Genomic DNA, 13,977 nt, shown 5'->3' with positions numbered 1-13,977 from the left:
ATTCTGGGCCCGTGGGAGCTGTTTGGCCCTGTGGCCCCATCCCCTGGCCCCTCCCTGCCATCCTCTGGGAATGTGTGACCTTGGGCCCACTTGATCCTCCCGTAAAATGGGGCTAACAGGCCCTAGCTCAGAGGCTTACCATGAGGACTGAACGGCACCCAAACATGGGGCATCTGGGCGGCACGGTTGGTTATGAGTCCAACTCTTGATCTCAGCTCAGGTCTTAAGCTCAGGGTCGTGAGTTCCAAGCCCTGTGCTGGACTCCGTGCTGGGAGTGGGGCCTACTTAAAAAAATAAATAAATAAAGATAAAAATAAAAATCTTAAAAACACGAACGGCATCCACATGGTGGTCAGCCTGGAGGCTGGGAGCCACTCTTACTCCATATGGCTGTGACCTCCTCCCCATCCTTTCTAGCAGATGTGCGATTCATTAAGCCAGCCTCATCTCTGGGCATTTAGATCAGTGCTAAGCTGAAGGTAACTCACTGCAGACTATGAGAAACATCTGCCAGCAAACAGCCCCTCCATGGGTGGCTCAGGATTACTGTCAGTGGTACAACCACGATGAACCTTTTTCTGTGCTGGGCAGGTGTCTTCTGATGGGTGTCTTTCCAACTTAACACATCTGCCACCCCGGAGGAAAGCCAGTGCTGGGGGTTCCAGCAGCGCTGGAATGATCTACACCTTGACTAGCCCTTACCCTTGGGCCCCTCCTTGATGACTCGGTAGACCCACTCTGAGGTTTGTTGACTCTCTCCTCCTGCGGACTGTTTCTGATCTTTGCTCCTTTGGTTCTTATCAATTTGCGTGAGCTCTTAAGAAACTGATAACACCTGTCTTGTTCCATCTACCCAACTTGTTCTCGGTTGCACATGTGCAGAGTTCAGTGTGCACAAGGCGCTCTGAGAAATGCTGCTGGGTGTGCTTTTGGCTATTTTGTCTGGGGAGCTGGGAGGTTTGAAGCCTTTGCGATCCAGGGAGCATGGGTGTTGCAGGGTGGGGCAGGACCTGGTAACACAAATACTCGGCCTTGGTGCTCCTGCCCCAGCACATCATGGCCAGGTGGGAGCCACCTTGCAGGTAGACCACGGCAAATCCGAGAGTCCCTGGCCTGCTTCCTGTGAGTGCCTGGATAAAGAACAAGGCTGGATAAGTGTCACAGCAAGTTGATGGCCTGCCAATGACCAATGAGCAGGAAGCCATTTCTAAAGAAAAGATTGGGGACAACAGTCTACTGGTTCCATATGACCCACCCATTCCACTCCTAGCTACAAACTCAAAAGAATGGAAAACATATGTTCCTATAAAAACTTGTCCGTGGGGCACCTGGCTGGCTCAGTCGGTAAAGTGTCTGCCTTTGGCTCAGGTCAAGATCCTGGAGTCCTGGGATTAAGCCCTGTTATTGGGCTCCCTGCTCAGTAGGGAGTCTGCTTCTCCCTCTGCCTCTCCTGCTCAGGCTTTCTCTCTCTCTCTTTCAAATAAATAAAAATCTTGGGACGCCTGGGTGGCTCAGCGGTTTAGTGCCTGCCTTCAGCTCAGGGCATGATCACGGAGTCCCAGGATTGAGTCCCACATCGGGCTCCCTGCAGCGAGCCTGCTTCTCCCTCTGCCTGTGTCTCACCTCTCTCTCTGTCTCTCTCAAGAATGAATAAATAAAATCTCCCCCCCCCAAATTAATTAATCTCTAAAACAACAACAACAAAATTTGTCTGTGACATGTTCACAGCAGCATTACTCACCACAGCCAGGAAGTGGGAATAGCCCACACATCCAGCACATGATGAACAGATAAACAAAATGGGGTATAGCCCTATAGGGGATATTACTCAGCCATGAAGTACTAATTCCTACTCCAGCGTGGATGGAGGACCTTGCTGATGGGATGCTCAGTGAAAGAAGCCAAACACAAAAGGCCATGTTATATGATTCCATTTACACGAAGTGATCAGAATAGGCAAAGCCATGGAGTCATCAAACGCTAGGAACTGACAGCTAATGGGCATGGGTTTCTTTCTTTCTGGGGTGAAGAAAAGTTCTGGAATGAGACAGTGGTGATGTTTGTACAACTATGTGAATATATTAGAAACCCTTGAATTTTTACTTAAAAAAAAACTTTTAAAAAGCAGCACTGCAGAAAGCCCCACAAATACAGTGAAATGTTTATAAGCAAAACACGAAAGGGAACGTGTAGGTCATTAAATGGAAAAACCAGAAATCTTTAAAAAAGAAAATTAAAAGTGACAGCGGCAACTACAGTTGGTGTAAGAATGAGGGTGACAGAGTGAAGGAACACCTGGAAGTGAAAGTGATCGCTCCTGATAATCCTCCAGGATGACCAGGAAAGCCAGGCCACTCCGTGACCCCAGGAAACAGCAGCAGGGCCTTTCCTAACCTTTGACTTGATGAGAGATAAAAGCGCCCAGTGCTGTTCTTGCCAGCAAGATACTGCCGTGGAATGGTTATGGGTCAGTTGCCGAAAGATCATCCTGGAAAGCAAAATTTGCCACACTTGTCCAGGTCAGTGACCCATGTTATCTCTGGTGGTGGCATTCCAGGAGCGATGGGTTTAAGAAGCGAACCGGGCACCTAGGGGCTCAGTTGGTTTGGCGACCAACTCTTGATCTCAGCTCAGCAATCGATCTCAGAGTTGTGAGTTCAAGCCCCATGTTGGTCTCCACAATGGGCACAGAGACAACTTTAAAACAACAACAAAAAAGCGGAGCCCTTCCTGCTCTCTGGGGTGTTAACCACGTTAGACGCTCTGCTCGGTGCCGGCTCTATACGTGTCTCTGAGGTGGTGGTGCCACCTGCCTTTCACAAATAGGCAGACGGAGGCGCAGCGACGTTATAAGCACAGCAGTACCTGAAAGCAAGCCCTGCATTTCCATGTCTCCTCCAGGGCCGGGTCCTTCAGGTCGGAGATGTGCACAAATAGGAACCAAGGTGACTCACACCTGGAAGGGGCCAGTCCCCTTGGCATGGGGACAGGAACTCCAAACTGCTGCCCTGAAAATACATGTTGCTGCCTAAGGAAAAATAAATAAAGCTTCCTGTTTCTTGACACAACTGACCTATTGGGCACTTGAGATGGAATCAGATTGCAGCTCAGACTGCAAAGCGCATGAGTGCCAGAAGGCTCTCTGGGCTTGTTCAGGCCCGCCCGGCTTCTGCCCTCATAATGAGCGTCTGCTTTGATGCCTGTTTGGGAGCTGGCCAGCAAACGGCTCACCTGACAGAGAAGCCCATTTCTTGTGTCCCCCAGAAGAGCCCCCACCCATATTCAGAGCCCTGGAAATGGTTCAAATGCCACACCACTCCCCCCTCCTCCACCTCCGTCACTGGGTCTAACAAATCAGGGCACCTCCTTTTCCACATCTCACTGGCCACCCGTTCCCACTGATCCCACCTCATACACATCTGGACTCCTCCTCTCCATTTTCAGACCCCATCCCCTGCCCCGGGTTGTCTTCACAGCCTCCTGCCGATATGTCTCCATCCTTTGAAGTGTGTACACCACCTTTGCCTCTGGTTCTCTTCCTTCAAGTAAGTAAATAAATAAATAAGTAAGTAAATACACAAAATCAGTCTCTCATCTAAATTTGTCTTGGGTTCAAGACAAATTCTTTTATGTGCTCATTCCCCACAGCAGGTGTGTTAGTTCCTCGAGGCCACTGTGACAAATGACCACCCCCTTGGTGGCCTGAAACACCATACATTGATGCTCTTACGGCCCTAGAGGTCAGGTGTCAGCAGGGCTGCAGGCTTTCTGGAAGTGCTAGGAGGAAATCTGTTTCCAGGCCTTTTCTAGCCTCCAGAGGCTTTCTGCATTCCATGGCTCACGGCTCCTCCTCCACCTGCAAAGCCAGCAACGGGATCACCTCTTTCACATCTTTTCCAACTCTGGGCCTCCTGCCCCCGTTACAAGAACCTTGTGATTACACGTCCCATGAGGATCATCCATGACAATCCTCCCTCCTCCAGATCCTTAACTGAATACTCTGTGCAAAGTCCCCTTTGCCAGGTAAGGTCTCAGACCCATAGATGCTAGGAGATTAGGACATGGACAGTTTGGAGGGGCTGCTGTTCTGTCCCCCATAAGAGGACTCACGTACTTTTTCTGAAAAAGGCCTGATGGTAAATACTGTAGGCTTTGTGGGCCATATGGCCTCTACTCACCAGGACCAGCTACATAATTTTCAGGGCCCAATGCAAGATAAAAAATGAGGGGGCCTTCATTCATAGATTATTAAGAATTTCAAAATGGTGACAGAAGTGCAAGGCTTGGTGAGACTACACAGCGTGCACAGCCATGAAGCAGGCCCTGCCCGAGCAATCTGCCTCTGCCGCTGTGGCCAGAATGCAGCCATGGGCCATATGCAGACAACAGATGACGCTGTGTCACTATCAAACTTGACAGGACACCTAAACTATAACTTTCTCATGTCACATGATGCTATTCTGCTTTTGCTTTTGCTTTTGTTTTGAAGTAGGCTCCACACCCAACGTGGGGTTTGCACTCACGACCCTGAGATCAAGAGTCCTGTGTTCCACCTCCTGAGCCAGCCAGGCACCCTTCTTTTGTTATTTTTTCAACCACTTAAAAATGTAAACACCAGGGGCACCTGGGTGGCTCAGTTAAGCACCTGACTTTTGGTTTCAGCTCACGTCATGATCTCAGGGGTTGTGAGATCAGGCCCAATGGGCTCCACACCAGACATGGAGCCTGTTTGAGACTCTCTCTCCTTCTCCCTCTGCCCCTCTCTGCCCCCTCATGCACCTGCACTCATATACTCTCTTTCTTTTTTTTTTTTTTCTCTTTCTTTTTTTTTTTAAGACTTTATTTATTCATGAGAGACACCGAGAGAGGCAGAGACACAAAGGCAGAGGGAGAAGCAGGCTCCTCAGCAGGAGCCTGATATGGGACTCGAACCCCAAGACCCCAGGATCATGACCTGAGCCAAAGGCAGAGGCTCAACTGCTGAGCCACCCAGGTGCCCCTCACACATTCTTCAAAAAAAAAAAGAGCAAACCTCATTCTCACTAACGGGTTGTACAAAAACAGGTGTGGGCTGAATCGAGCTGTAATTTGCCAGCTCCTGGTCTATAGGATAAAATCCCAGCATCTCTGCCTGACTTTCCAGGGCCCTTTGAAACCGGAGACAGACATCTCGCTAGTCCTACCTCACAATCTGCATCCAGCACTCCTGATGGCTCCTGGCTCCTAACAGATCCCCTGGGACAAATCCGAGCCTGCGCTCCTCTGGGTCCCTATGTCGAGCAGCTCTACCTCCCACCTGATCCCGCTGTATTCCAGATTGGACAATGCCCTCCGTGAGAGACGGTGCTCTGTGCCTATCCCATGTCACCCTGGCTGGATTTATGTGTCTACATGTCTTCCTCTCCCTTGGGGAGTGATGTGCTCAAGAGTGGGAATGCAGGCTAAGTCGTCTCTGTGTCTCCTGACCTCACAGGCCCTTAGAGCTTGCGCTTAGAGGGAGAGCAAGAACACCTAGAATTTTTTTTTGTTTTTGTTTTTGTTTTTTGTTTTTTTTGTTTTTTTTTTTGAACACCTAGAATTTTGATGACTGGAGTGTACTCGGATTCCAACCCCTAAGAACTAAAACTATGCTTCTTGCCAAAAACAAAACAAAACAACCACCTGAAATCCAAGAACTTCCTATTTCAAATTCAGACCAAGAAAATAAAGATCTCTGAGACTAAACAGACCTGGGTTACAATCCTAACTGTCCTTACTAGACATATGCTCTTGGACAAGTCACCTCTCTTGCTCTTAAGACTGAGTTTCAATCGCCATGGCCCTCCAGGCCCTGTGTGACTTGCCCCTTCCAATCCCATGAGTCTCCTCTCCTGCCCATCTCCACCACTGGCCTTTCCTCAGTTCCTAAGTGTGCCAGGCTCCTGCCTGCCTCAGAGCCTTTGCACTTCCTGTTCTTTCTGCTTGAAACATTCTGCCTTCCCCTCCTTCGTCTCGTGACTTACCTTTCCTGCCTCAGTGGCAACCCCACTGATTTGGGAAGCCTTCCTGGCCATTCCAAAATGAGGTCAGGTTCTCCTGCTACATGTGTTGCTGGCACTCTGAATCTCCGCAGACTGTTACTATTTTGTTTATAATTATTGCAATTGTGCAATTTCTGATCATTATTAACAAAAATCAAATTTAGGGGCGCCTGGGTGGTTCAGTGGTTGAGCATCCATCTTTGGCTCAGGTTGTGATCCCAGTGTCCCGGGATTCAGCCCCACATCGGGCTCCCTGCAGGAAGCCTGCTTTGTCCTCTGCTTATGCCTCTACTCCTGTCTTTCATGAATAAATAAAATCTTAAAAACAACAACAAAAAAACAAGAATCAAATTTAATAAGCACTTCATGCCTCATGTTCCAAAGGTTCTGAAGGTGGGTGAATTCCTTTATTTTTCCCAGTGCCATCATGAAGTATTATAATCACCACCATTTCATGGATGGGGAGAAGGAAGCTCAGAGAGATTAAATAACTTACCCAAGGTTGTGCACCTCATCAATGTTGGAGTTGCCCTCTTAAGCCCGTTCTCACAGGTTGACTGTGACTTCTGTGAGGGCAGATGTCCCATCTGGCACAGTCACTGTTATATCCCCAGGGCCGAGCACTGGTACCGGGCATGCTGGGGCTGATTAAGAAGTATTGATGACCCAAAAGAAATGACACCCCAGTAGCAACAAGTGCTTCGAGTGCCTACATCTTGGTTTCTAACACTACTCTCTAATAAAAGGAACCAGGCAGGGAGAAATGGCTGATTCTAGAACTGGGACAGGAAATACATGAGATGAGCCTGGAGCATCTTATAGTACCAGAAAGGAAGTGCTCCCGAGAAAACAAAAAACCTCAAACCAAACACATTGGTGGGGGTATGTCAAAGGGCCACAGGAGCCAACCGAAAGAGCTCCCGATGGCCAAAGCTAGAACAATTCGAATAACAAGATAAAAGTAGTATTGGATTATAACCTAGAGCATGAAATAAATATCCAGCAGCCAGACTTCTATAATTAAATGATGGGTAAGCTGGACACCTAGGTGGCTCAGTGGTTGAGTGCCTCCGGCTCAAGGCGTGATCCCAGAGTTCTGGGATGGAGTCCCATATAGGGCTCCCTGTGGCGAGCCTGTTTCTCCCGCTGCCTATGTCTCTGCCTTTCTATCTGTGTCTCTCATGAATAAATAAAATCTTTAAAAAAAAAAAAAAAGATGGGTAAACTAATAAATCAGGGAGAAGAGAAAAATCTCCCATGGAGAAGAACTCCACATAATTTACATAGACATCTCACTCAAGGAAGAGAACGTATATCTTCACTCACTAGGTATGCGCTACACATGGTGATTTCCTTTCGAAGTGTACAATATATAAAGGGGGAAGGAAGGAATTTTATAGTGGAGAAACCTGACAAATGCTACCTCAGCCCGCAATCAAGGTTAACATCAACAGGTATAGATAATGTTGGTTAGTATGTATCCTTGATAAGAGGTGGTGAGAGTAACACTTCAACTTCTAGGGTCTTCCTCCCCCAAACCCAGCATCCCAGTCTTCTCAAAAGAAAAACACCAGACAAGTTCCAATAGAGGAGCATTCTACAAAATCCCTGGTCAGTTTTTATCAAGGTCATCAAAAACAAGTAAGTCAGGGGGGCCTGGGTGGCTCAGTGAGTTAATGACTCCCTTCAGCTCAGGTCATGATCCAAGGGTGCTGGGATCGAGCCCCATGTTGGGCTCCCTGCTCAGTCTGCTTCTCTCTCTCTCTCCCTCTCCCTCTGTACCTAACCCCACTCTTGTCTCAAATAAAAACCTTTAAAAAACAACAACAGGGCAGCCCCGGTGGCGCAGCAGTTTGGTGCCGCCTGCAGCCTGGGGTGTGATCCTGGAAACCTGGGATGGAGTCCCACATCGGGCTCCCTGCATGGAGCCTGCTTCTCCCTCTGCCTGTGTCTCTGCCTCTCTCTCTGTCTATGAATAAGTAAATTAAAAAAAAAAAAAAAACTAAAAAAAAACAACAACAAAGCAAAACAACAAGGAAAGTCTGAGAATCTGCCACAGTCGAGAGGAACCTAAAGAAACAGGACCACTAAGTGAGTGGATCTTAAAAGTTCTCATCACAACAAATACAAAGTATTTGTAATTATGAGTGGTACGGGTGTTAACTAAATTATTGTACTAAATATAACATATACATATATCAAATCATCATGCTATACATCTAAAACTAACATGGTACATGTCAATTATATCTCAAAGAAAGAGACAGACACAGAGAGAGAACCAAGACAACTAAAGGTAATGTGGCATCCTGCATGCGATTCTGGAAGGGAAGGAGAACATTAAGTAAAAGCAAAGGAAATCTAAATAAACTATGAACTGTGGTTCATAACATATCAGTAATGATTCATTGATTATAACAAATAGATCATACTAATGAAAGGTATTACTAATAGGAAAAACTGGGAAAATGGTAACTGTACTTTCTTTCAAATATTTTTCTCTTTTAAAAAAAAAATACTTTTATTTGAGAGAGAGACAGAGAGTGAGAAGGAGTAGGGAGAGAGGGCAGAAGCAAACTCCCTGCTGAGCCGGGAGCCCAACATGGGGCTTGATCCCAGCACAACCAAGATCATAACCCAAGCCAAAGACAGATGCTTAACCTATTGAGACACCCAGGTGCCCCTCAAGTATTTCTGTAAACCTCAGAGTGCTCCAAAAGACAAAGTCTATTAAGGAGAACAATAATATAGATAAATACATGAAGGAATTCATTTTTCCCCATGGTGATGATAATAGTTCCTGTTTCACCGAGCTACCCTGAAGATTTCACAGGAGAACGCGCATAAAATATGAAGCATGAAGTACACACTGGATTTAGAGCTCTGGCCACCATTCTACTAAATCTATCCCATCCACTGTGGGAGTCACAAGCTCTACGTGACCAACTTCAAACGAAGTAAAAATTTAGTACGTTAAACGGTTCAGTTCTTTAGTGGCACCAGCCACATGTCAAGTGCCCAAAAGCCACATGGAGCTGGTGGCTACTAAATTAGACGACGATGATAAAGAACACACCCATCATTGCAGGAAGTCCTACCAGAAAAACACTGCACTGAACGATGAATGGCATAGTGACTTGCTCAGTTCCTTCTGCAAATGCCATCTTCTCAACCTTCCCCATCTCCCTCTTTTTTTTTTTTTTTTAAGATTTTATTTAGGGCAGCCCCTGTAGCACAGCAGTTTAGCGCCGCCTGCAGCCCAGGCGTGATCCTGGGGACCCAGGATCGAGTTCCACGTCGGGCTCCCTGCATGGAGCCTGCTTCTCCCTCTGCCTGTATCTCTGCCTCTCTCTGTGTGTGTCTCAATAAATAAATAAAATCTTTAAAAATAAATAAATAAAATAAAGATTTTATTTATTCATGAGAGAAAGAGAGAGAGGCAGAGACACAGGCAGAGAGAGAAGCAGGCTCCATGCAGGGAGCCTGACGTGGGACTCAATCCTGGGACTCCAGAATCACGCCCTGGGCCAAAGGCAGGCGCTAAACCACTGAGCCCCCCAGGGATCCCCCATCTCCCACTTTCAACCTGCAACCCTCACATTCCTCATACCCTTTCTCCAACTTACTCTTTTTTTTTTTTTTTAAGATTTTATTTATTTGAGAGCGAGAGCCAGAGAGCACAAGCAGGGGGAACAGCAGAGGCAGAAGCAGGCTCTCTGCTCAGCGCTCAGCGGGAGCCGGACTTGGGGCTCGATCCCAGAGACCCTGAGATCATGACCTGAGTTGAAGGCACACAGATGCTTAACCAACCCAGCCGCCCAGGAGCCCTGTCTCCGATTTACTTTCCTTCTTACCCCTTTCCACTACTTGATGTGGAATTCTCTTCTGCCTCTGAGCTCTTGAAATGTAGCCAGTCCAATCTGAGATGCACTGTGAGCCTAAGACATGCCAGATATCAGAGGGGGGATGAGGGTAAAGAATGTAAAACATCTCATAACTTTTTATATTGATTACACATAGAAATAACATTTGGGACACGTTGAGTTAAATAAAACGTATCATTAATAGCAACATCACTGTTTTTTTTTTTTTTTTTTTAACTTTTCTGTAACACAGCTTCTAGAAAATTTAAATTATGCACCTAACATTTGTGGCTAATGTTTGTGGCCCGTTCGCTGCCCAATCCACATGACTGGCATATACTAGACGCTCAATAAAATTTTAATGAGGGTCTGGGAACCCGCTAGCTCCAACAGTCAACACGGATGTAAGGCTGACCACGTCTCATGCTCCACCTCCTCACCATACCAGATAAGGAAACTGAGGCCCGGCGAGGTGACGTCAACTCTTTCCCAACGGCACGTAGTGCGGAAACGTCGGGGTCGGGATTCGAACCCGGGTCCTGTCCCCACAGCCCTGGCGTGCTGACCATTCCTACCTGGCAGGCAGGCGGCGGCGGCGGCGGGAAAGACAGGCGCGGAGCGCACAGCATGCGCTCGACAAGGGGCGCGGCTCTTCGGCCACCGCCTTCCGTCTGCCTCCATGGGCCGGGCCCCAGCCGGCCCCCTCCGCGGCCATCACCGGCCACCCGCGTCTCCGCCGGCCGCCGAGCCCTTCGCAGGCGGCGCCGGCCGGAAGTCCCGCCTCCGCCGCGCGCCTCGGGGCGCCCAGACAGGCACGTCAGCCAATGAGAAGCGCGCCGTGGCGGACGCCGACCAATGGGCGCGCGCGCCGGGGGGGCGTGTCCGGGCCGCGGGCCGGAGCGGGTCGTGCGCGCTGAGGAGGAGCCGCCGCCGCCGTCGCCGTCGCCGCTGCCGCCGCCGCCGCTACCGAGGCCGAGCGGAGCCGTTAGCGCCGCGCCGCCGCCGCCCGCCCGCCCCGGAGCAGCCCCGGGCCCGCCCGCCCGCGTCCAGGTGAGGCGGGGGCCTTCGGCGGCACCCGACGGGGTAGGCCGCGGCAGGCCTGAGCTCGCCTGGCCCGGCCGCGGGCGCCCGCGGGCCTGCACCGGCCGAGGCCCAGGCCGCACCGGGCCGGGAGGGGACGCGCGCGGGCCGCGGAGGGCGGGCGGGGGCCGGCCGGTGTGGGCGCCGGCGACAGGCCCCGGGCCGGATTCCTCGGCCGCCGCGAGGGGCGGGCGAGGGGGACACGGCGTGGGCACGCGCCTGGCGGCCGGGCTCCGCGGCCGGGGCCCCAGCAGTCCCGGGAGCCGAGGAGCCGGGGGCGGGAGAGCGAAGCGGGAGGCGAGGGAGTGGGGTGAGCGCCTTCGGCGCGCAGAGGTCACGGCCCACGGGCTCGCTCTCCGGGGAAATCCTACAGATTCTTTTGTGGTCGTTGTCAGAGGACCGCGGTCGATCTGAGGTCCTTTTAGAAGTATGCATACCTTTCAGTATGTATGGGAGTCCTAGGAAAAAAAAAAAATTTTTTTTTTTGAACGCCATCTCTAACAAAGCTGTTTTTGGGGCGTGGGATGTTGGGATTTGTAAAAAATGTGTATGTGTGTTGAAAACACAACCTGCACGCAGTTGAACAATGGGGGATGGATGCTCTTCCTTTTCCGGTCTCCTCTGCTGCTGGGCTTATTAAAATGGGTTCTGATACCTACTGTGTGCAGGGCAGGTGAGGAAGAAGTTTTGCATGCGCTGCCCCTTGGAGGGACAGAGCCCCTCCCCCCCCCGCCCCCGTTTACCAAAAGTATTCATGTAGGATCTGTAGGGTCCGTGCTCAAGAAGTGGAAAAATGGGAAAGATGGTCCGGTTGGAGAAGGATTTCTCAACCTGGTCACCACTGACCTTTTGGATTTGATCACTTTTGGTTGGGGGTGGGGGGGTGGGGGGGAAGGATGTCCTGTGCATTGTAGGATTTTGAGTAGCATCCCACTAGATGCCAGCAGCATCTCTTCCCTCCCCCGCCCAGTTGTGAAGATCAAAAATGTCTTCAGATGTAGCCCAAAGTATCACACAGGAGACACACCACTGGACTAAATGAGCTTTTACTAAAAGTTCCTCCAGCCTCGTCTCTGATGCGTGGGGATTCCAAGGCTCCCAAGAACTTGTACAAATTCAACTGTGGGAGCCTTAGTTTTCTTATCTGTAAAATGGAATAGAAAACTTGCTGTGCAGATTTAAGGGTGTGGGAAGCCCCTAGCAATGACCTGAGCATGGTAAGCACTGAATAGATAATGTAATAAATAATCACCAGTATTTAGTGAGGGTTTACTGTGGGCTTGTCCCATTACAGATATCCAGCCCTTGAGATAGGTGCTGTTGTAATTTCCATCTTGAGGACAGACAAACCAAGGCTTAGATGGGTCACTTTGGACCAGTCTCACACAGCAAGGTGGCTGAGGCAGGATTTGAACGCAGGACCTCTGACCCAAAATCCTTACTCTTAACCATGAGATTTTATTGCTCTTATGATCACAAGCCTTCAGGGAATCCCAAAAGGAATTCCATTCAGTCATCATTGAAAATCTGTGTGCAAAGCTCTGTTGGAATCTGTTATAAAATTGTGACTTCAAGGTACACAAAGAGTCTGAGGTGAATGAACATCTCAAAATGTGGAAATAATGATTATGTTGAAGCACTGGTTTTGGAGGAGGCGGAGTTTCAGTTTGGATATGTTGAATCTGAGGTCATGGTGCAGCAAGTGGGAAACGAGGGGAGAATTATGAAAACAGTCTGTTTACTGCTTGCTTTATTGCTTCTCTCACTTCCTGCTTCCCATCTCTATCGTACTCTAGCAAGAGTTGTCTTTTTATTTATTTTTTATTTTTTTATTATTGTTTTTTTAAAGATTTTATTTATTCATGAGAGAGACCGAGAGAGAGGGGCAGAGACACAGGCAGAGGGAGAAGCAGGCTCCATGCAGGGAGCCTGATGTGGGACTCAATCCTGGGACTCCAGGATCACACTCTGGGCCAAACGCAGTTGCTAAATTGCTGAGCCACCCAGGCGTCCCTGAAAGTTGTCTTTTTAAAATGCAGATCTGATCATCACTCCCGATTAAGTTTTTTGAGTGGAAAAAATTTTAATTTTTTTCACCTCTTTAGGTGATATAAAAATTAAAGTTTAGGATCCCAGATCTTGCACCTTCTCACCCTCTCTTTTGCATTTCATTGGCACTGGGACCTGAAACTCCCACCCTCTCTGCCTGTTTTCCCCACTGCCTGGAACGTCCCATGTCTGAACGTCTAGTTCATCCTTTCCTCATGCTGCAAGGCCCAGCTTAGAGCTCACTCACCATTGGAAGCCATTCTCCCTTTACCCGCCGGAACCAAGGAACTGTTCCCTCGCTTGTGTTCCCATCCCATTCAGTGGAGTCAAATTAAATGCTGAATGGTGAGGAAAGTGCGGTTGCTGCCTTTTGCCCCTAGGTGGCAATAGTGAAGCAGTGAGGCTGACCTGAGTAAGCCAGGGGAAGATCAGAAGAGAGCAGCCTACAGAAGGGAAGTGAGTTGCTTCCCTCCTTTTAACCAACTCTCCCTGCACCACTGCTAGGCAATGGTGATTACAATGTGTGGGCAGGTTGTTTTAGCGCACTGTGGTTAAGTGCCGTGAGGGTTATGTGCTGACTGATGTGGAAGCGCAGAAAAGGGCTGGTGGTCAAAGGAGATCACAGAATGCTTCCTGGAGGAGGCAAAGCACGCGTGTGCGTGAGGGGGGCAATTAGCTGAGTACAGACCACAAAGAACAGCTTTGGAGGGTGCAGGAACAAAAAGCATGGAGGTGGGGACCTCTTGGTCTGTTCAGGGAACTACTTGGGCTCTGGTCCTTCAGGGGCAAGCAGATTGGAGTAAGTAGTGACAAGAGGATTCATGGGGCTGGTGTGCAGAGGGTGTTGTCCTGTCAGCTAGGCCACGAAGTGAAGGAGTCAGATCTGCGCACAGAAGGAAAGAGTTGGAGGGGGATGATGCTGAAGGCCAGCAAACCAATTAGAAAGTGCTCACTTTCCTCTCTGT

At 49.3% G+C, this 13,977-nt stretch overlaps 2 protein-coding genes across 13 annotated transcripts in view; one reads left to right on the top strand and one right to left on the bottom strand.

Annotated features, from left to right (window-relative positions):
• CCL25 (C-C motif chemokine ligand 25) overlaps positions 1-10,665 on the bottom strand; it is a 32,608-nt gene extending 21,943 nt beyond the window's left edge. Inside the window, exons 1-5 of one of the 12 annotated variants that reach the window (XR_007404038.1) lie at positions 10,459-10,514; positions 9,875-9,958; positions 6,517-6,664; positions 703-3,856; positions 140-284 (exon numbers count right to left, since the gene is read on the bottom strand). Coding sequence is in view for 1 of the 12 variants with exons in the window: in XM_049097440.1 (XP_048953397.1) it covers positions 9,875-9,958; positions 10,459-10,564 (190 nt within the window). In the remaining 11 variants the exon portion in view is untranslated. Of the gene's footprint in view, positions 1-139; positions 3,857-6,516; positions 6,665-9,874; positions 9,959-10,458 lie in introns of all 12 variants that reach the window. The other 11 variants (XR_007404039.1, XR_007404037.1, XR_004807440.2 and 8 more) reach the window with 11 other exon arrangements.
• Positions 10,666-10,766: 101 nt separating this feature from the next.
• ELAVL1 (ELAV like RNA binding protein 1) overlaps positions 10,767-13,977 on the top strand; it is a 37,760-nt gene continuing 34,549 nt past the window's right edge. Inside the window, exon 1 of the mRNA XM_025457304.3 lies at positions 10,767-10,933. The gene's annotated coding sequence lies outside the window, so the exon portion shown is untranslated. The remainder of the gene's footprint in view (positions 10,934-13,977) is intronic.

This window comes from Canis lupus, chromosome 20 (assembly GCF_003254725.2).
Source record: "Canis lupus dingo isolate Sandy chromosome 20, ASM325472v2, whole genome shotgun sequence".
Classification (NCBI taxonomy): Eukaryota; Metazoa; Chordata; class Mammalia; order Carnivora; family Canidae; genus Canis; species Canis lupus.
The sequence above is the reverse complement of the archived record's forward strand: the minus strand, read 5'-3'. Positions and strand labels throughout refer to the sequence as shown.